At 39.2% G+C, this 20,428-nt stretch overlaps 3 protein-coding genes across 4 annotated transcripts; 1 reads left to right on the forward strand and 2 right to left on the reverse strand.

Moving 5' to 3' along the window:
* Nucleotides 1-9,847: 9,847 nt before the first annotated feature.
* Nucleotides 9,848-17,915, forward strand: LOC148335549 (uncharacterized). Of its 2 annotated transcripts, XM_088299377.1 has the most exons (4): nucleotides 9,848-9,913; nucleotides 10,901-12,338; nucleotides 16,609-16,680; nucleotides 17,357-17,915. In XM_088299377.1, the coding sequence occupies exons 2-4, from the start codon at nucleotides 10,905-10,907 to the stop codon at nucleotides 17,534-17,536; spliced, it is 1,686 nt and encodes a 561-aa protein (XP_088155503.1). In that variant the 5' UTR covers nucleotides 9,848-9,913; nucleotides 10,901-10,904; the 3' UTR covers nucleotides 17,537-17,915. The 2 variants fall into 2 exon arrangements, with proteins under 2 accessions (XP_088155503.1, XP_088155504.1); XM_088299378.1 differs by lacking the exon at nucleotides 16,609-16,680.
* LOC148335550 (phosphatidylinositol N-acetylglucosaminyltransferase subunit Y-like) lies at nucleotides 17,489-18,081 on the reverse strand. Its single transcript, XM_088299381.1, has one exon. It carries the CDS (start codon nucleotides 18,078-18,080, stop codon nucleotides 17,868-17,870), a length of 213 nt encoding a protein of 70 aa, XP_088155507.1. The 5' UTR covers nucleotide 18,081; the 3' UTR covers nucleotides 17,489-17,867.
* A 137-nt stretch (nucleotides 18,082-18,218) lies between these two features.
* Nucleotides 18,219-18,795, reverse strand: pyurf (PIGY upstream open reading frame). The gene is made up of 2 exons (XM_088299379.1): nucleotides 18,519-18,795; nucleotides 18,219-18,365 (listed from the first exon to the last, which is right to left on the reverse strand). The coding sequence occupies exons 1-2, from the start codon at nucleotides 18,719-18,721 to the stop codon at nucleotides 18,230-18,232; spliced, it is 339 nt and encodes a 112-aa protein (XP_088155505.1). The 5' UTR covers nucleotides 18,722-18,795; the 3' UTR covers nucleotides 18,219-18,229.
* Between the last annotated feature and the right edge of the window lie 1,633 nt (nucleotides 18,796-20,428).

Here is a 20,428-nt window from a genome sequence, read left to right on the forward strand (position 1 = left end):
AGACTTTACGGACGAATCATAACTTCTCAAGACATTCTTTTATAACCCCCCCTCCCCTTTTTTTTCTGTTGCGCTTTTACCGGGTTTACGCAATAAAAAAAATACCACTAAGTAATTTTAAAATATATCTTCCATACGTATGATCCCAAAAAAACACCAATATACATGATACAATAAAACATCACAAACTTATTTATAAAAGAATAAATACACAACCAGCAACACGAAAGTCATTATGCTGAAACTCAAATTTAGATTTATGTTGACGTCAATCTCCAAGTGAAATAATACGTATTCCCAGGAGGTACAATGAAAATACATGTGTATAATTTAACTGATAATATAACAAAATCATTGGTCACACTCTTAATCTTTTCCATTTGCAAATAAATAAATTGAAAAAAAACACATAGAGGAATAAAGTGCCTACTCAAGTCTTTGCTGGTCATTGCAAAAATTAGTCACTTCTTAAATAACAATTTCATAAATACAACTACAAAATATAGCACGAAAATAACCATTTTGAAAAACAGCATTTTTAAAAAAAAAAAGAAGGAACAGAATAAAAAAAAAACTGGAATTTGTAGTGCAGGTCCGATTGGCTATCATGAAGTGAAACCTTCGGGCTCTCGTTGTGTGGAGTTAAGTGGATTCTCAAAGGTTTTTAAGGCATCCTGGAGCTCCTCCGTTGTCAAGCCGCTCAGTTCGGTCATCTCTTCGGGAAGCAACCTCCTCCTCGCACGGCCCGCCTCCCATCGGCTGTGGCCCGGGTCTGTGTGGATGCCCCGGAGCCTCAACTGCAGCCAGTCGCGGCGCTCCAGCAACTGTCTGTGCTGCCCGAGATTGTGCATGAGCTGGACCTCACTCACTGTCCTTTTCCTGGACCACATGTATGTTGTCTTTTTAGTACTAGTACATTTAGAAGTTTTATAGCCACTGCCGTTTGAATGCGTATTTGAGGGGGTTTTACCTGAGGGGATGTCCTCCTGTGACAAAGAAGAGGTGCAAAACGCATACAGCGATGAAGAGGAATTGACATTGAAAACTTCTCATGATGAACTCACTTGATAACCTGTGAAAAGGGAACTATAATATAAATAATAATACAATTCAACACACATCAACGCCAATTTACTGTATTAGTCACGTGTCTATCTTTCTCAAACATTGAAAGTGACTCCCTATATGGTTGTAAAGTTCCTTTGTGGGCAAAAAGTTGATATGTGTAGGTCTAGTGCAAATCCCCGTTTATTAGACAGAATGAGTTCAACATACCTGCTGTGGCATATCCAGAGTCTTAAATGTATTAAGCAAGTGCAATCATTGTTTTAATTCTACTTGGTTTGATGATGGGTTGATCAGTGATGATATGAGCACTGGACTGGAGTTCCTTTTATAGTCTGTTGGGCCAACCATTGATGACTTGCCGTCATTAGCGCTGATGATGTCACACAACTGGTGTTGGCTGCAGAGGAATGACAACACCTCCTTTTCGCTTTGGGCTTTCACCATCCTCATACCAAACCAAAATACCTACACACACACCAAAGACACAAACTCTTTGGGAGCAAAATTCCAATACTTTATTGCAATGGACGCATTTTACAGGCAAACATTCAACATAACTCGGTTCCTCTGGAAAGACATTTTGTAATGTTTTTAATTTTGAAATGTTTTAATGCATATTTTGTCATCAAAGAAAACCTGAAAGAAATTTCTGCAATAAAGTTGAAAGTGCTTCCTTCTCTTCCACGTGGACTTGCCATTTCAATTTGTTCACATCTGACCTTTTTATCTGACTCTTAACCTTCCACACAACAATAGTTGCCACATTTGGATGGATTTATTACTGTCTTTGACCATTAGCAAGTCTCCTTGGTTACGTTGAGTCTTTACTAAAGAATTAGCATTGTTTGAAGAGTTTGCTTCCCAAAAAGGAGCTTTTACCGATCTGACGTCAGAGAATATGCCCTGAATGAAAGAGTATGTAGAGGTTTCCTGGTGGCGTCAGTGGTAATACTGTAGATCGTCACTCCCTTTATTATTGGTTTAAGTGTGCGTGTGTGCGCGCACGTGTAATTATATAACCAAATTAAATAGTTTCAGCTCTTTCTGAAAAGAGCATTTAAGTTACTTTTACTTCAACTCCTTTCCCAACTTCAGCATTGTAATAATTTATTAGCAACACAGAACATGCCTATTTGTGAATTATTTATAAACTGTAATATCACCCCCTCACCAAATTAGAATCAAGTTAGTTTTGTTTATTTGTTGAATAACAAAAGACAGAAGTTATATTGTGATATCAATGGTAAATAGTAAAAAAAAAAAAAATTGCAGTCGTCATTGTTTTCAACAACCTCATTTCTTTAAGCCATTTTCCTGTGTCATTTCAAGCTAAAAGATATAAAGAACATTCACTCAAAATTTGGCCAGGGAATGAAAAGTTTTGGGCTTAACTTTATATACGCCATGTGCACAAATACATGGCAGTAAATTACCAGAACAATCAAGGTTGCCTGGGTACAACTCGGAAGCATTTCCAAAGTCGTTTTTCACAATGTAATTGATGTTTGTTTTAGGCTGTGTGTTATGTATAGAAACATTTTTTATTATCTGTCAATTGGGCTTTTGTGCAAAGCTGTCATACCTCGCTCAGTTTTCAGCAAGTATCTCAAGGATGACGGATTTATGAAGAAAAAAATGAGGGAAGCCCCCCCACAACTTACTTTGGTCACATATTGGTATATTAGGTAACAACCAGGGTATGAGTTTTCTAAATTTAGTTGGAGCTGCGGATGGCAATGTCATGAGAAGGAGGCTCTGTTGACACGTGACCCCTCCATCTGTTTTTTGTTTTAATATACAATAAATTAGAGCTATCAATAAAAGGAACTTTCAATCGATTGGTGAATTGTAAAACTAAAACTCTCACATTGAACAGCATTTTTGCATTCAAATATACCGAAAACTCCACTGGTAATTGCAGAAATTCAATTCGCGGAGGATAGCTGGAGTACATAGAAACACAACAAATGATATATTCATGTTGATACTGTTTCACTGATGAGTTAGTTACATTTGAGTTGAGTTATTATTGTTCTTATTGTTTTTTAAGCCTTTTTGACACGTGTGTCTTGCTGGTTCCTTTGATTAATCAAAGTTCCCCTTTGAGTGCTTTATTCGCCCTTCTGGATTTTGCTGTAAAGTGAGTAGACAATGATTAAAGTTGTTTACATAGCAACCTTTCAAGGTTTATGGTGATCGTGGGGCCTTTAAAAGTGGTTGACCTCCATTGGCTTTCCTGTGATATTATTACAAACCAACGCCTCGGCCTGTTTAGATGACACTCGCTAAACATTTTGACCCCTGGCCTGAGCTTGGGAGTCAGAACTTTGCCGCTCTCATTACCTCATGCTGCATCAATGAGTGGTATGTAGAACCAACAAGGTGCGTGGGAATATAACAAGGGTAGTCGCAGCCGCTGGGATATCCCGCAGCGCCACTAAAAAGGCAACTCTACCGGGAGGGCAACAGACACAAATGGTGCCTTGTAATCACAATTATTTATTTAATTTGTGAAAGAGTAAACTGTGTGATTGCTAACATATTGGGAAGTCATCATGAACCCAACATCCGCAGAGTAATATTTGGATATGTCATTAAACTACAACTAGAATTTTTGTAATAATATAATTATAATGTGATTTCATTCAGGACTAATGCAAGTCTTATATCTATCTAGCTATATCTATATAAAATTATTATTTAGTGGAATACGTAATTTGTTTTGAACAATATATAGAGAACAACGGGTAGGACTAGATATGCATTTGTACTTCTTCCCACTCCTTTTGAACATGTAAACTAACATTAAAGTATGACCCCTATTGATGATTGTTTTTCTTTAAAAATCAAAATGCAAACTCGCAGGAAGATAATGATGATTAAAGCAATACAAGAAAGCAGATGGAACCCTAAATGTCACTTTACGACTTGCCCAAAAGAGATAAAAATGTTTTGACAATTGACTTAAAGGTGCTCAGCAACATGTCTATAAGGTTGGTAAAGTTTTGGGTTGGAACTACACTGTGAGCATAGTTGTACATACAAAATAGAGAAACTGCTATTTCAGGTCATGGCTTTGACTTTTATAGCAGATGACAGGGAATATAAATCAATCACACTGGACAGATCCCACTCATCTCATGCAAGTCGAGTGTAAAGAATGTGTACCGTAATTAGATTGATTCTGTTAGATTTTCCAAAAATTCTGGAAATGTACTGGATTGTCAATGGCGGACACGGAAAATATATTTGACAAAAAGGATTTATTTACACAAAAAAATAAATCAGGCACCATACCGACAAAGTACAACAAATGACGCTGGTGCCAACACACCGGGAGAATAACGTGGAGAACAAAAAACGCGTGCAAAAAAGAAAACAAACGGAAATTGCTTACCTCAGAAGGACAAGGAGTACCAATCCTTTTGAATAGTAAAACAAGGAGAAAAGGGTATTAGCAAATGAAGTTACTTACGGCAAGAAACAAAACTACGGGCAGAATTGTGACGTCTAGAAATTCACCACCTGGTAACCATGAACATGAGCAATGAGAATAATCCGACTCCGAGTAGTCGGCATGGCTGCCTTTAAATAGTCCTTTGAGGTGCGCTGAGTGAAGGCACGCTCAGTATTCTGAAAACCAAAGCACAACAAAACATGACAAACTCCAATATGTGTGCTTGTTCCGAGGATCAATTCCAGATGTTTACCAAAATGTAAATATTAAGAAATATAAAGTTCTTCACCCTTATTTGAGTATTTTTTTAAATGAACACTTTAACCTCAGAACATTTGTTGTGATGGTATTATTGTTAATGCTTGATCTCAAAAGAACTCTGTTACAGCTGCAGCTGTTACAAAGCGCGAGTAAGGTAATAAACGATGTGATTGAGCCTTTGGATTTGTTGGAAATAATACCCTGCTACTTCGCGGTTCACCTTTCGCGGGTTCAGTGCTTCGCGGGTCTAAAAAATATTAAAAAATTAAAAACTTTTTTGCCCGGGCACGATCGGGGCTCTCCATTCGCTCTGCTCCGCGGGGGCATTGTAGTTTCGCCGAGCGGCACGACGGGGCGCTGGAGCGGTTAGACGGCCGGCGTGCGCCGAAGAAGAGCGTGGGCGAAGAGGAGAGTGGACGAAGAAGAGCACCTTCCGCCCGGGCACGAGCGGGGCAACATTTCGCTCCGTTCGGGACCATACGAGAGCTGCGGCCGTCGTGCGTGGCAGTTCAGCCAAAGAGGAGCGCCTTCCGCCCGGGCACGAGCGGGGCGACTTTTCGCTCCGTTCGGGACCGTGCGAGAGGTCCGGAGGAGGCCGACCGGCGTGCGTGGCAATTACGCCGAAGAGGAGCACCTTCCGCCCGGGCACGAGCGGGGCGACATTTCGCTCCGTTCGGGACCGTACGAGAGCTCCGGCCGGCGTGCGTGGCAGTTAAGCCGAAGAGGAGCACCTTCCGCCCGGGGCACGAGCGGGGCGAAATGAAACCGAGTTCAACCGAATGGAGACACGCTTCGGGGGAGCAGGTCCGGCGTGCGTGACAATTAAGCCGAAGAGGAGCACCTCTTCCGCCCCGGCACGAGCCTGTCAGTTATGAATGAATAAATGAATAAATAAATAAATGAAGAATGCCACCTTTCATTTCACAGGGCACACCGGACGGCGTACCAGCAGGTAAAAGTCGAAGTAATTAAATAAATACAAAAAGAATGGCTGGGGAATAAAAAAATAATAAGTTTTAATAATAATTTTTTTTTTTTTGTTATAACATGAATTTCACTCTCTCTCTCTCTCTACCCGCATTCTATATGGTGTACTGTATACAGGGGGGGTATACTGTATACCTGTATAGGTTTTTTTTAAGCATTTTTGGAGGGGCGCCGCTACTTCGCGGATTTTCAGTTTTCGCGGGTGGTCTCGGTCCCCATTAACTGCGATAACCGGGGTATTACTGTATTGTGCAGCTCTGTTCATAAATTTATCCAAAGCCTTCAACATAGTTGACCAAGCCATGTTATTGAACTGACTTCACAAGACTAGGTTATCTGTGCAGGCTGTGAACTGGTTCTTAAATTACTTAAGTGGAAGCACTCACTATGTCCAGTTAGCTGTCTCTTATCCTCTTTCCTCCCCATATTTGAGGGTGTTCCCCAAGGTTCCGTGATGGGACCTCTACTTTTCTCTATTAATATATATATAATCTTTGTAATAATCTGTCAATTGCAGCTCAAGATTTCTATGATGAAGACATTTACTGCCTATTCCCTTGTGTTAAGCAAACTCTGGAGTTTTTTGCAATCTGCTTTTGATATTGTTCAATCCCACCACACTGTCACATCGAAAAGTATGCTTTCCTCTAATGCAGAGGTGTCCTCGAGTGGGTGTCCTGACTGTTTTATCAGGATCATTATCAGACTCCTGCAGAGCTTGCTGATGAGCTCATCATTTGAATCATGTTGGATTATAGGAAGACATATTAAACACTCAGCTCAGGACAGCAGCCCTCAGGGGTCCTTTGGTGGCGATAAAGCGATAAAGAGATGCAGAAATGCACAGAAAGATGAATAGGTTTATATGTTAATGATGCTTATCTGGTTAAAACTAGGATTGGATTTTTTACATTATTCAATTCTAGTTGAAATACAATACATATAGTTACGCTAATGTTACATAACCATGATAATATTATTCTAAACCATCCATCCATTCTCTTATCCTTACATGTGTGGCAGGCCTGTTTGCGCCTATACCAGCTGAATATAGGGGAAAATCCGGGGATATTTTATTTAAAAGTGGTTTAAAAAAAATGCTAATCATTGTACATTCTGTTGCCATGATGATCATCTCACCTATAGTCCTGTTACTGTTTTTCAAGTTTGGGCAGAGTTGTAGTCAAGGAAAACACACAGAATGCAACAGTACTTTCAAAGCATGAGCGGAGTAACTGAAATGGACAAATTTTCAAAGCTGTACAATGTGCCAACTTAGAGTCGTCATCATTATTTCTCTTTCTTCCTCTGACACACTAATAGAAATCCTTAAACTTTCACTGCATAATATGGTACTAATACATTGGTGAATAGCCGACTATAAGTCTATATGAATTTTAACACAATCAAAATTTTCAAAAATGTATTGTATGTATCTCCCGCAAGATATTAAATCTCACAATGAGTGCAGTAAGAGACTCTTGTGATTGCCATGATTTATGATACAAGGTGAAGGGTCACGTTTAACGGTGAGTGAGCTCATGTGCATCACAGGCCGCGGGGATTTAATTACTCCTACTTTTCCTGGAACTGCACTGTCTTGTCCTTCCTCCAAAGGCAACCCCCTGTCCTTTCACTTGACACCAGACACAACATTAGGCTAAAAATCCTCGCCTCCCCAGCCACATTGCTTTGGAATTTACAGTAGATTGATTGTTATTGAAAGTCTTTAGATTTTTCTGTTAATTAATTTCAAATCATAAATCTATAATTCAACCTTAAAGGGACCCTGAAATGAGCTTTGCGGTGACGACAACAACCATACTGTGGACTCTCTAATACTGTATCAAAACACTTTTTTCGTGAAATGTTGTTTCAGAATGACAGGTTCCACTCGGAAGGTCTACTTTTAGCCTAGCATTGAAGAGCGGATTTTGGTGGGTGTGGCCAAGGCTTGCCTGTTCCATGTGCTTCTTTACACACTGACTCTTTCACATCACAAGAATCATTATGAATGACCAGATACCAATGCCAATAGCAGCATGAGATCATGAAATACATTTGCAAAGAAGCATATCATTTCCCTCATTTAGGGAATTAGAAAGAGACATTGATGACGCAAAATTACAAATAGCACCCGTTCATAACTGCAACGAGTTGCACAACATGTTACTTACTCACATGCTTTGAGCTCGCATGGATGTTACATCAACCTTCTGCAAAGCTAACGACTCAAACAATGCCATAATGTATTACACACTGAGCGAAATTACTCTAAAAACAGATTTATGTTGACAGAATAACTTGTTGTTCCAGAGGGAGTTTGTTTTAATCCCGGGTTAAATTAAAGATGTTCTGCTAATCCACATTTGTGTTGACCCAAATTGCTGAAGCAGCCGTAAGCAAAATGTTTGTCACAAATTAACACGTCTTGAGAGTTGCTTGGGGATATTCGATACATAAATAAACTGTAGCTCGGGTGTAGGGAGAAAAAAATGATTTTTGTTGTCCTTTGTACACATTGGTACAGAGCCGTTCCTATGGGATTTTCTGGTTTACATGATGTCATGTACGGAGGATGGAGCTGCCAATTTTGAGTAAAAATGTTTTGACATACTCGCAAATATGTTTGAATGTGTTTGCAGGCTAAATGCTACAAATGTAGCATTTTTCCCATAATGCCGCAGGGAATGAACTTACACATGCACAACCCCGTGTCATTGTGGGAAACAATACTGAATGGAAAACATATGCGTCAGTAAACATTGTTTATTTGTATTTTTTTTAGCTTTATCATTGTTGCAATGCATTTTTTCTCCCACTCTGCATTGTTTCCCCTAATGCCACGGGGTATTTACTTCTGCATGCGCATACCCTATGGCATTATGGGAGAAAAGAAACATATCATGCACTGCATTGTGTGTTTTTTTTCTTTATACACACACTTATCAATGAACAATGTTTACTGACTTAATTTTCAAACGGAATGTGTAATAATAAAATATTACGTATCTTTTTATTTAGGCAAGGAACGCTTGGGTCGTTTTTCTCACAACTTTGGGGACTTATTCAGGCTGAGGGGATGCATATTTGTGATGGAATGATGAAACCCTCCGCAAAAAGAGAATATCACTTCAGGGCCCCTTTAGGGGACAATGTGCCCCTGTTGAAATATTCAATTAATCAATTGGTCATTTGAGTATTTGCAAAGGGTCTCCTGTGCAATGCCAGGCATTTAATGGGATGGCATCTTTTCATGTTACCAAGCCAACACACAGTTGGTTAAATCATTTACTATTTATTTAAGTACCCTTTACATTCCTGCTGGTGTGTATCAACAACGATGCAGTAGGACATAAATTACGTTATGTTCTTGAATGCATCACAGCTTTTTCCCAATATGATTTTTGTCATCACCCATTTTTGACAATTTCATCCTCTGTTACTTCCCCATTACCACATATGTTATAGTTTGCTTTTGCGGGCCACATAAAATGATATTGCCAATCAGATCTCACCCGTGGGTCTTGAGTTTGACACCTGTGCTAAGCAGTAGTATTACTACTAATAACACTACAGGTTGCACAATGGCCAACAGTGGTTAGTGCATCTTGGGTGGTTGAGGGAAGAGATCACTGATGTACAGTCCCTCTTCTCCCTTTCATCCCTGAAGCATTTGAAGTTCCTCCACACGAATCTCACCAACCCTAGTATTTCTATGCACCCCTTGTAAATAGATTTGGTGGGATAACAATTAAGCACTGTGACAGATTTTTAACCTGAATGGGCAATATGCACATCACTTGCACCTACTGTGTCTGCATGAAATTACAGAAGTATGCCGATTTCCACTTTAATTAAAAATAAAACGAGTTGCAACATACATTGATAGTAATATTCGTTTAATCAAAGATAGAAACGGTTTACACATCTTTCCTTTTTTGTTCAAGTCTTTTAAATGACACTTCCAAGGCGCTTTAGATATTTTTATTCTTTTAATCGGCCCTTGTTGGACGAAAGTTGGACGAACTAAGAAGTACGACTAGGTAAATTACGTTATGTTCTTGAATGCATCACAAGCTAGCACCGTCGGCAGACCATTCCATGTTGCATTATCTCTACTTTCTGCGAAATATTCAGGTATAGTAGTAGTTTTGACACAATTAAGCAGTACAACATGGACACTAAATGATTGTAAAATTAATTCATTTCTGTATCGATAAAGAAACATCTTAAAAGGTGTTCAATTATGGGAGATTTGACCGTTTTGGTTGGCTAAGGCTGTTCATTAATTTACAGTATTTACTGCCTTGATTTAACCTGGGTCGATTTCTCGTTTTTTTTACGAGGTTGACAAGTACAAAGGGAGTTTGTTGGAGTCCACTCATTCCGTGCACTTGTTTCCTTTTAATTAGACTCATCAATTCTACCTACTCTACGGTTAAACTCATGCTCATGAAAATGCCTTTGTTCTGTAAAGCGATATTATCACTGACTTCTCCATAAGCTTATTTTAAAGTACAATACATTACAGGGAGATGTTAAAAAACATTTTTCTGTTGTGCAAAAAGATACCTGTTTACAAAAGTAAATTGGATAGTAAAAGATAACTACAGTCCAAAAGACAGTATCATCCATTTTGTAGATCACGGATCAAAAGAGTACCGTCTCTCATTTTTGTTTAAATAGAGCAAGCGGGGCACAACATAATTTACCATGTATCTGTAAGTTGCCCAACAAACTGGTGGTAGTATTACTTCAGTACTGGGCAGTCAAGGCCTTCTCTGCTGGCCTAACGTGATGAAAAAATCACAATCATATTTATGATTACAGTTTATTTCATAATTATACATACGATTCTTCACATTCACATTACTCTTTTTTAACCCACAATGGCCAAACGAGGGAGAAGTGTGGTTTTGATGGCAGATATACTTACAAGGCCAACACTCAGTGGTGCATTAGTGTGCCTGTATATTATGTCTCCAGCCTTGGTGTCATAAATAATGGTATAATGAGGATTTATTCAAGTCAGACTAAAGAGGACTTAACTGAAGGCCTAGGTTGGAAATGCACGGCCCGGCACTGTATTCCTTAATAACGCTGATGTTCATTTTTATTTTACAGACCCATGTCGGACGAGATTGACTGCATTTGGGAGTCCCTGATATCACCTGGGAAAAGTAAAAGTCAAACAAAATCAAAGAAGAGCAAAAATGTGTTAAAAAGAAAAAACAACGTGACCTTAAACACAAATGACATCATCCAAAAGAAAAAGAAAAGCTCCCTATTCAAAGATGTAATTCGGTCAAAGAAAAAGAAGAAGAAAAAGAAGAAGCAGCTATTGGATTTAAGCAGTTTACTAGGTAGCAGCGATGCTACAGCAACAGTGGAATCAATACCTGATCTTTCAAATCAGAGAAGCCGCAGCAACATAAGGAAGCAAGAGTCAAATCACCCAATTCAGGACCCCAAGAAAAAAGGCCAAAGAAAAAAGAAAGTTGGGTTTGATTTGCCGTATGAGTATGCTCATGTGAAGCGCCCCAATTTTGCCGCTGCACATCCCAAGCTCACAAAAGAATGTACACAGTTTAAGAAAGCTGCCGTAATAGATTGTGAGCGAGCTTCTCTGGTTGGCGAAATAGCGCAACATCAGTCTCAACCACAAGATAATGACATTCAGTGGGACGAAAGCAACAGCCAGGACTTGTTTATCACCCAAAAGACATTTAGATCTTCTTCCTCAGACTCCAGCGTGGAAGTCAGTTACAAAGCTGCTACTACAACTTGGCAACAAACAGAGACATTCGACAACTATTTGGACCAGATAAAATACTTTGACACTGATTTTTGTCAACATCCAAGAAAAACGAAGCGACAGAAGAGAGCAAAGGCAAGAAGCGCTGAAAAAGACAGATTGCACAGAAGAAAGAAGAACTATTCCTTCCAAACAGAAGGAGCAAGTCCCACTGCGGTGAAAGAACCTCCATGCTCTTTTAATTTAAGGCCTGATGTGATGACCCTTCACGGCAAGATGGCCATTTCTGATAGATCACCAAAATTTGTAAAGTCAAAACAGTATCACCGCGAGGAAGTCCAGCAGGCGCTTTCAGGCTCTCTCCACATACCCCTCAAACCGACAACCTGCAACTCCACCCAGACTGAAAACTTTTTCACTTCTGAACTCTCCTCCTTCTTTGCTTTCTCCGCAAAGAGAAGACTGGCTTCGTGTTCTGATCTCATGAAGCCTTTGGATCTGAGCTTGCCACAAAGGACCAGGAAAGACCTCAATGGGTGGTTGTATGCAAAGGTGTCAAGCGAAGTCAAAGAGGATGAGAAGTGGGGTGAAAAGAAACCATCAGCCAGAGATATCAACGCGCCTCCTTTCTGTTGTCCAACCATGACAAACCATGAGGTGAAGAAAGAGATTGGTGGGAGTGAAAAGAGGAAAGGAGAGACCACCCTGAGTCCTCTGACGGAGTCGGAGCCCAACGCGGGTGACACGACGACCTCCTCCGACTGCAATGAGCTGTCGGACCAAAGCAAAAAGGTTGACCTGAACCAGGTGAGAACAACCCACATCCTCATGTCTGATATTCTGGGTCATGTTCTTACATAGCAGTTATAGAGTAGATAGTACTCTGAGATTCATATTATTAAAAAAGCAACAAATCAAAACAAAAACTAAACTAACAATTATGTCTTAAATGAATGCTCTCTTCCTTTGGAAATTTTACTTGTTGGTTTATTTGTGATAATCAAGAGGTTTTAAGTAAATTATTCTCCAGCTTTATATTGATGAAAAAGAAACACACTGCCTTGGATACTTTGTGTATATTTCTATTGCCATAAAAAAGAAAGTCACGAACAGTGTAGTGGTTCACTTGGCTGATTTAGTTCAGGCAGCGTGGGTTGAATGTGAGCAATTGTCTGTCTCGAGCCTATGACAAGGTTGTAGTTAATGAAAACCAACTCAACAACTAAAACTAAAATTAAAAAAAATAATTGTTCATAAAATAAAATAAAAACAAGAAGTAACTGAAACTACGTTTGATGTTTATAAAACTAACCAAAATTAAGAATAAAAATTGTAAAAATGCTACGATAGGCTGGCAACCAGTTCAAGTTGCACCCGAAGACGGCTGTGAGAGGCTAAAGCAACCGCGACCTTTGTGACGACAAGCGGCTCGGTTAATGGATGGATGGAATAGTACAAATGTCGCAATTAATTTTAGACACAACCTTTCAGGATTTACTCTATATGAATTTATTTAAATTTTACTGTACGGCTGTCCAGAAGAAGGAAGTTCAAACACTTGTTTGGGAATTGTAGTTTTACTTTACTTTATTACACAATCTTGATTAATCTTTTTTTTGTTTCAACCTTGCACTTGACAAATACTCCATACGGAAAAATAAAACTAATACTATCAGGGTTCGCGGTTAACTTTAAAAACTGCTTGCCCATAGGGCAAGTGCCACTAAAATTTGCCTTGCCCGAGTGGCCAAATTACTTGCCCGACTTGGGCAAGTGACAATTTTTTTTCTCTAAGAATAAAATGTTTATGGTTGTAAAATGTGTGCCACAAATGTAAATAAACATATAATCTGATAAGCATAAATTAATCTTGTTTTCATCATCAACCATGAAACCCTACTCACAACAGCATGTATCATCCTGTGCAGTTATTAAAAATGTTAATTGTAGTTTTAATAATTAACAAATCTGCATGTTAAATTGGGAAAATGATATTACAGCAATCCAGATTATCAATTTTAAATCCAGGAGAGCCTATTAATTGAGTAATCACAAATTAAAATTATGAGTGTGGGAAATTTGTGTATTCCTTTAAGACCAGTGCCCGTGGTGCTGCCTCCATAAGTTTCATAGCATAAACAGAACACAGTCACTGACACTATGTCAGGTCACATCATGGAGCTAATGAATTAACAGCCAATAATCAAATATTACTCCCTTCCTTACTCACAACTGAATTGTCTACTTAAAAATATTCGAGCTATTTTAGTCATGTCAGAGGAATCCGAAATGTTCGGATTTGAACGAACTCGTCGCCACTTGTAAACATGCGCAGAAGGTAAGAAAACTTCCGGCTGTCAATTTTCGGCCGAAATATCGTAGGTTTTTGTTGTGTTTTTCAAACTTCAAATGAGGATGCAACTACAGCGAGTTCCAATACTGCGGGATTTTATTGACGTCCACTTTAACGCGACATTCACTGAACTAACTGATCCCCGGAGCGCCCATTATTAACAATACCTGTTACTATTACAGTAGTAATCAATACAACCTCAAGGGTCTAAAAAGTAAGTAAGTAGGTCTAAAAAAAGTAAAAAAAAAAAAAAAAAAAAAATACAAGATGAGGGTAAAAAAAGGGCAAGTTATCTATCATCAAATTTTAACAGTAGAAGTTGATCAATAAACTTTAATCACTTCAGGGATTATTTATAGCCATTCTCACAGCCATTCAACATTGCAATCATTGCTATTTCTAAAACCGTAATCAACACAGAAAAGGGATTAAAATTTGGCCTTGATGGTTATGAACGCTCATATAACAACAGATAAAACAAAACTGGTGGAAGAATAGATATATATGTGCATAATATTTTGGAATTTAAGTTGGTGGAAGCTATGACACAGGTGGTCTTCTTGAATGTATTACAACATAGCGGTGCATGGAAAATAAGACAAATGTTATAGTTAGCAGGATATATGGAGCGCCTGGTTCAAGTACAGTATTGACAACTTTAGGGGAATGGATCAGGCATGTTCTCTACATTGGGTTAAAAAAAGGCCTTTTATATGTGGGGATTTCAATATTCATTCATTGAATCCTATTGTGGACTTCATCAACTCAATGTATAGTTTTGTTTTGTTTTTTCCCCTACAATTAATAAACCAACTAGAATAACATCTTATAGTGCCACTCTGATTGACAATATATTCACTATTATTTTCTGAAATAAAATTAAGTGACATTAGTGACCACTTACCAGAATTTACAGTGGCTGAGCGTTGCCAAAGGAACAGTATTGACATTAGAAAACGAGACAGATGAGAGGCTTACGGCTTTAAAAAATGAATTGTTGTCACAGACATGGGTGGTGGTTTCTAATGAATATGAACAGCAGGGTCCAATTAGAGAAATAAATAATTCGCAAACATTCAAAAAATGTACAAAATGTCCTTTGGTTGACTAACTCTTTGCAAAATGCCTGAAAGAAAAAAAAATATATACGCATTATATACGGCTGAAAACGTACAATACATTAAATCTTTATTTGTAGAGCGCATTTCAATTTAGCTGCAGTTGTAACAAAGCGCTTAACAAAGAGTATAACATAAAACAGCAATAATTCGATGGATATGGCGTGAAAAGATATAAAACATACATGTTACAGCTCCATCTGTTGTGAAATAAGCTATAAAAATTGTATTGTATTGTATTGTATATATTATAAGGGTCAGTAAATGAATTTGCATGCATCACAACTGACGCCACTCTGAAATCAGGCAATGAGCCACTACAGCAACAGTGACCTTATATTTAAATACATTGTTTTTTTTGGTTTTATTTGATTTATATCAATATATAATGTTCTGTGATTAAATAGTAACCAGTCCAGGGGGAATTTAAAAAAACTATAACACTGGTCAACAGCAAATCTTAATCAGAGAGACTCGCAGTATAAATGCTTGCGCAATACGGATCTTACCATGTGTCTAATTTATAGCTGGCTTTTCAGAAAAAAAAATTCTGTTGCTGAACCTCACCGTTAATTCATAAATATTATAAAATGCATTACTATTGGTTTGGTGGCCCCGTGACTGCATCTCTGCATTTTGTAGATGATGAGCAACTGTTGGCTTCTTCAAGCCACAATCTTTAACTACCACTGGAACAGTTCACAGCCAAGTGTGTAGCAATTGGGATAAAAGTCAGCAACTCTAAACTCTGACTCCACGCTCCTCAGTCAAAAATGGGTGGAGTGTGACCTCTCCAGGTCGGGATGAGATCCTGCCCCAAGTGGAGGACTTCAAGTATCATATGGTCTTGTTCTGAATGAGGGAAGTGTAGAATGGGAGACCAACAGGCACATTTGTGCAGCGTCTGCTGTGATGCAAATCCGTATCAGTTGTTGCGGTGAAGAACGACCTAAGCCGCTCACCTATTGTCACGAGCTGTGGGTTGAATGACCAAGAACATGACAAGATCCTTTGCGGGGGCTCTCTCTTCAAAATAGGGTGACAAACTTGGGGCTTCTGGGAGGGACTCAAGTCGAGCTGCTGCGCCTCAACATTGAGAAGAGCCAGATATGGCGGCTCAGGCATCTGGTTCGGATTTCTCCTGGATGCCTCCCTGGTGAGGTGTTGCCAGCATGTCCCACCAGCAGGTGGCCCCGGGAATCCCCAGGACATGCTGGAGTGAATGTGTCTCCTGGCTGGCCTGGGAATGCCTTCGAATCGTCCCGGAAGAGTTGGAAGAAGTGGGTGGGGACGTGACTCAAACATGGATAAGCGCTAGAAAATGGGTGGATAGATATTGCCTATTATATTATTATTACAATAAAAACCTGATGTGCTCAAGTAAAAACAAGGGCATATTTGGAAGTAGCAAAAAAAATGTAAACAATTACTTGCATACCTGATTTCGTGATTAAATGAGTAAACCATGTTGACCAGTGTCATAGGACAAATCTTAGCAGGGCCAACAAAGACTTGTTTGGTATTTACTTGACATGACAGATCACTTCATTAACTGTTCTTTTTTTTTTTTTTTTTTTACTCGATGCACTCATCGCACTGGAACAAGGTCAGTATGGACACATGTGACAAAACCGCAGGAAGATTCAAGGATTATTTGCATCCATCAGTTTTCTATCAGGTTTGTCCTCGTTGGGGTCACAGGTGAGATGGAGCTCATCCCACCTGACTGTCGGGTGAATCACGGGGTACACCCTGGACTGGCCGCACACCAATCACAACACATGTAGGGACTGTGCAGACTGCTTGACTTTACCACTCCACAATGTTCAGAGCGTGACATCGACTGGTCGCAAATTACGTGTGTGTTCCGGATTAAATTAGTACATCACTAAATTTACTTAAATCGTCCTGTTTTTTTTAAATATCTTTTTTAGGTGAGGGAGAACAACAAAAACAGCCAGGCTTAGAATGGTGGACCCAGAATGAGCACAGGTTCCTGTTTTCGCCAATTTGAAGGACCAAACGCCACATAGGAGAGCTCCACTTTTGCGTCACAGAAAACTAGTTTTCCTAAAGCTAAGCACGTTTACTCTCAATCCCATGAGCTGTCTTTGCAACAGGCATGCGGAAATGTTGAGTTTTTGAACCAAAACGATAAATGGCTCTGATAATGCAATTGACAATGGCAGTATAGTTTGATACAGGCCAATTCTTTTTCACCCGTCTTAGTTATATCTTGCCCATGGCCATGTGGAACCAAAGGTCTGGAGACAATGTGCGCATGCATTTATCTCAAACAGGAATTAGAGCCAACTGAAATCCAAAACGCACATGAATGCATTGTTTGCTTCCAGGTGCGGCCAGTGCAGATGAGGTTAAATCAGTCGTTCTTCTTCAAGACCAAAGGAGATGGACATTCGCCCAGACCCGAGTCCCCTCTGATGAAGCTGTCTCAGAGCAGAGTGAGTGAGAAAGACATAAAAGGCAAGAGAGGACGCAGAGGTTTACCGGAAATTCACAGTGTACAGCCATAATTTGTCTACCATACTTCATTTACATTCTTTTAGTAAACATGATTTTTTTGTTTGGGTTGAACAGCAATTAAATTGTACTTCTGGAAATGAGCTATGTTTGCAAGTCACCTTAAAAGTAAAGTTTAATAATTCAATGTTAAAAGTTAAAATGTGATGTTATTGGTACAGTATATTGCATTAGTGGAATATGACATCTTTACTGTAAGTTACACATGCTGCCCGTGATTTTCAACTAAAGTGACTTGAGTGTCTAAAATAAAAATAAAAAGGAGCAAACAACAGACAGTGAGTCATTGATTGAAACTTAATTGTTTAACCTGACAACGAAAGATTAATTGTGCCTGAATAGCTTGATTCCCATCCAGCTCCACAAGTGGAAGAAGACATAGACAGGGATGGTGACGGGTAGCAGCAGACTATAGAAACACAAATTGTTGCTGCTTGTGCAGCCCTGAGGAAAGCTTTCATCTACTGCTGCAGAGTAGAACAAACCAAAGAGAGACACGACAGGGACGAGGCCCACCATCATAGACAAGGAAAACATGATTGGAGGTGGGTGAATCACTTGAAATAAATATTAGTGATGTTATTAGATGAGCAGTAACTCTCACACCACTTTGATGACAGTAGTATATGAACAGGGGTGCCAAAGGGTGAGTTGAAGATGCTATTATATTATATTGATGGCCAATTTTATTCTTGCGCAGGTGAGTCCGAGTCTTTCTGTACGAGTCTGGCTTCCTGGGGGATCATGTTGGGGATTCCGTCGATGATCGGGTATGCGATGCCAAGCTCGTCGTTGATCAGCTCGTTGGTCGTCACTTCAAACCTGGAGGATAGAATCAAGTCACGTGACTCGCGGTGAACCTGATTTTGCTTCGTCACAAGTCAGGGCTCGGCAACCTGAGTGATCACACCCAGAAAAGGTCTGCAAATCGTCATTATAAAATTGCATTAAAAACCTAAATTGAATATATTTTACCTGAGTGGCTTCTTGGACAGTGGACACACTAAGAACTCGAGCAAGGAGGTGTCAAACGCCTGCTGCGTTTCGTCCTGGACGTCCGCGAAGTTCCTCACTGACGTAAAAGCAGATAAAGCTGCCTGAATTGAAGGCTTGTAGCTTAGGTTGCTTTGAACAAAAAACGATTCAGTGAAAAATCTGCCCAAAACATTTCGCAACATGACCACAGCAAAGCGAAAGGTTTGCCCCCTATTTATTCCGGAAGAACGATTAGTGCAGCACAAATCAAAGTCCCCCTCGGTTTGTTACTGAGCATTTCGTAGTTCCGCGGGAACATTTAAATAACAACCTACTTCCAGGGATTGTGGTTTAAATAATATATTTATTTTTGTGACAGCATTTTCTTTCAGGTTTTGTCGTGATCACTTGCATACATTATATTCGCAAACTGTTGTATTCAATGTGTTTCCGCATTTGTCCGTCTGATGGCAGCATTGTCCAGCCGTGTACTTTTCTGCTTCACCACTCAAACATTGACTTACATTGTCACCCACTCACCAAGGGCATTAAATTGATGATCTCGACTTGCTGATAACATTGCTTTACTGTCACACAAGCAGCGCAAGACCACTCGAGTGGCCAACAAAATAAGATAGAGAGTAAACAAATATAAAACCAAGGGCGTGCACGTCAACAACATAATCAGTCAGTGATGGACTTGATGTTGACACCCTCGAAGAAGTATCACGTCTGATCACAAAGAAGAGCGCTAGAGAAAGACTGAGTCACTTGGCGAAGGTCTACAGAACAAAAACAAAGAGCAGCATCAAAATCATTGGGAGAAACTTGAAAATTTTGCAAAAAATAGAGCGAATATATATATATATTAGTCCTGTCAAGCGATTAAATTTTTTGATTAGAATTTTTGAACTAATTAATCGCAATAAATTCCGTAATTGTGATTAATCACATTTTTCAACGACTATTTTTTAAAGCTTGTAACAGGTATTTACTTGAATAATTTCTGGAAATTAATGTAAGATCACCAAATATTAAGTGTATTGTGACTGTTCTAATAACTTTCTTAGATCGTTGAATACGATCGAAGCAGTCGTCTTTACAGGCATTTCCTAAGAAACAATTCTCAAAATTATACTTTTAGTTGTGCCCACAAGCACCACACTCCAGCAGTGTTGGTTTGGAAGGCCCAGTGGTAACTTGAGCAGGGTGTATTGTTCTAAGAAGATGTTCTTAAAGATGCGCAGCTAATATAGTACAATATGCAACTTATTTTTGAAGTAAATAAAACTGAAAGGCGGCACGGTGGTCGACTGGTTAGAATGATGTCCTCACAGTGCGGAGGTTATGGGTTTGATTCTGGCTCCGGCCATCCTTTGTGGAGTTTGCATGTTCTCCCCGTGCTTACCCGAGTTACCGTGTACTCTGGTTTCCTTCCACATTCCAAAAACATGCATGGCAGGTTGATTGGACACTCTAAATTGCCCCTCGGTATGAGTGTGAGAGTCCATGGTTGTTCGTCTTTGTGTGCCCTGCGATTGGCTGGCAACCAGTTCAGGGTGTACCCAGCCTACTGCCCAATGACGGTTGGGAAAGGCTACAGCATCCCCCGCGTGACCCTTGTGAGGAGAGGCGGTGAAGATAATGGATGGATGGATAAAACTGAGAGTAACTAAACATATCTTAACTCGGTTAAAATATTTCACTGCGTTAAAAGGAATTCTAAATAATTATATATATATATATATATATATATATATATATATATATATATAAATTAATAAATTAAATAAATTAATCTCTGATTAAAAAACAAACTTAAAAGTAATTTAAACATGAGTACCTCATTACTCTACAAAGACAGTAATATTGTAAAGGAACTTGTTACTTTCATGTGGACATAACATGTA

This window comes from Idiotropiscis lumnitzeri, chromosome 6 (assembly GCF_059441095.1).
Source record: "Idiotropiscis lumnitzeri isolate Australia: NSW breed Sydney's pygmy pipehorse chromosome 6, RoL_Ilum_1.0, whole genome shotgun sequence".
Taxonomy (NCBI): Eukaryota; Metazoa; Chordata; class Actinopteri; order Syngnathiformes; family Syngnathidae; genus Idiotropiscis; species Idiotropiscis lumnitzeri.

Bases quoted from the DNA above. Each gene is read 5' to 3' on its own strand.
- LOC148335549 (XM_088299377.1), top strand. From the start codon at position 10,905: ATGTCGGACGAGATTGACTGCATTTGGGAGTCCCTGATATCACCTGGG. The intron at 12,339-16,608 runs GTGAGAACAACC...CACTGGAACAAG, and splicing joins AAAAGGTTGACCTGAACCAG to GTCAGTATGGACACATGTGA. The intron at 16,681-17,356 runs GTTTGTCCTCGT...GTTTGCTTCCAG, and splicing joins ATCCATCAGTTTTCTATCAG to GTGCGGCCAGTGCAGATGAG.
- LOC148335550 (XM_088299381.1), bottom strand. From the start codon at position 18,080: ATGTTTTCCTTGTCTATGATGGTGGGCCTCGTCCCTGTCGTGTCTCTC.
- pyurf (XM_088299379.1), bottom strand. From the start codon at position 18,721: ATGTTGCGAAATGTTTTGGGCAGATTTTTCACTGAATCGTTTTTTGTT. The intron at 18,366-18,518 runs GTAAAATATATT...TCTATCCTCCAG, and splicing joins CTGTCCAAGAAGCCACTCAG to GTTTGAAGTGACGACCAACG.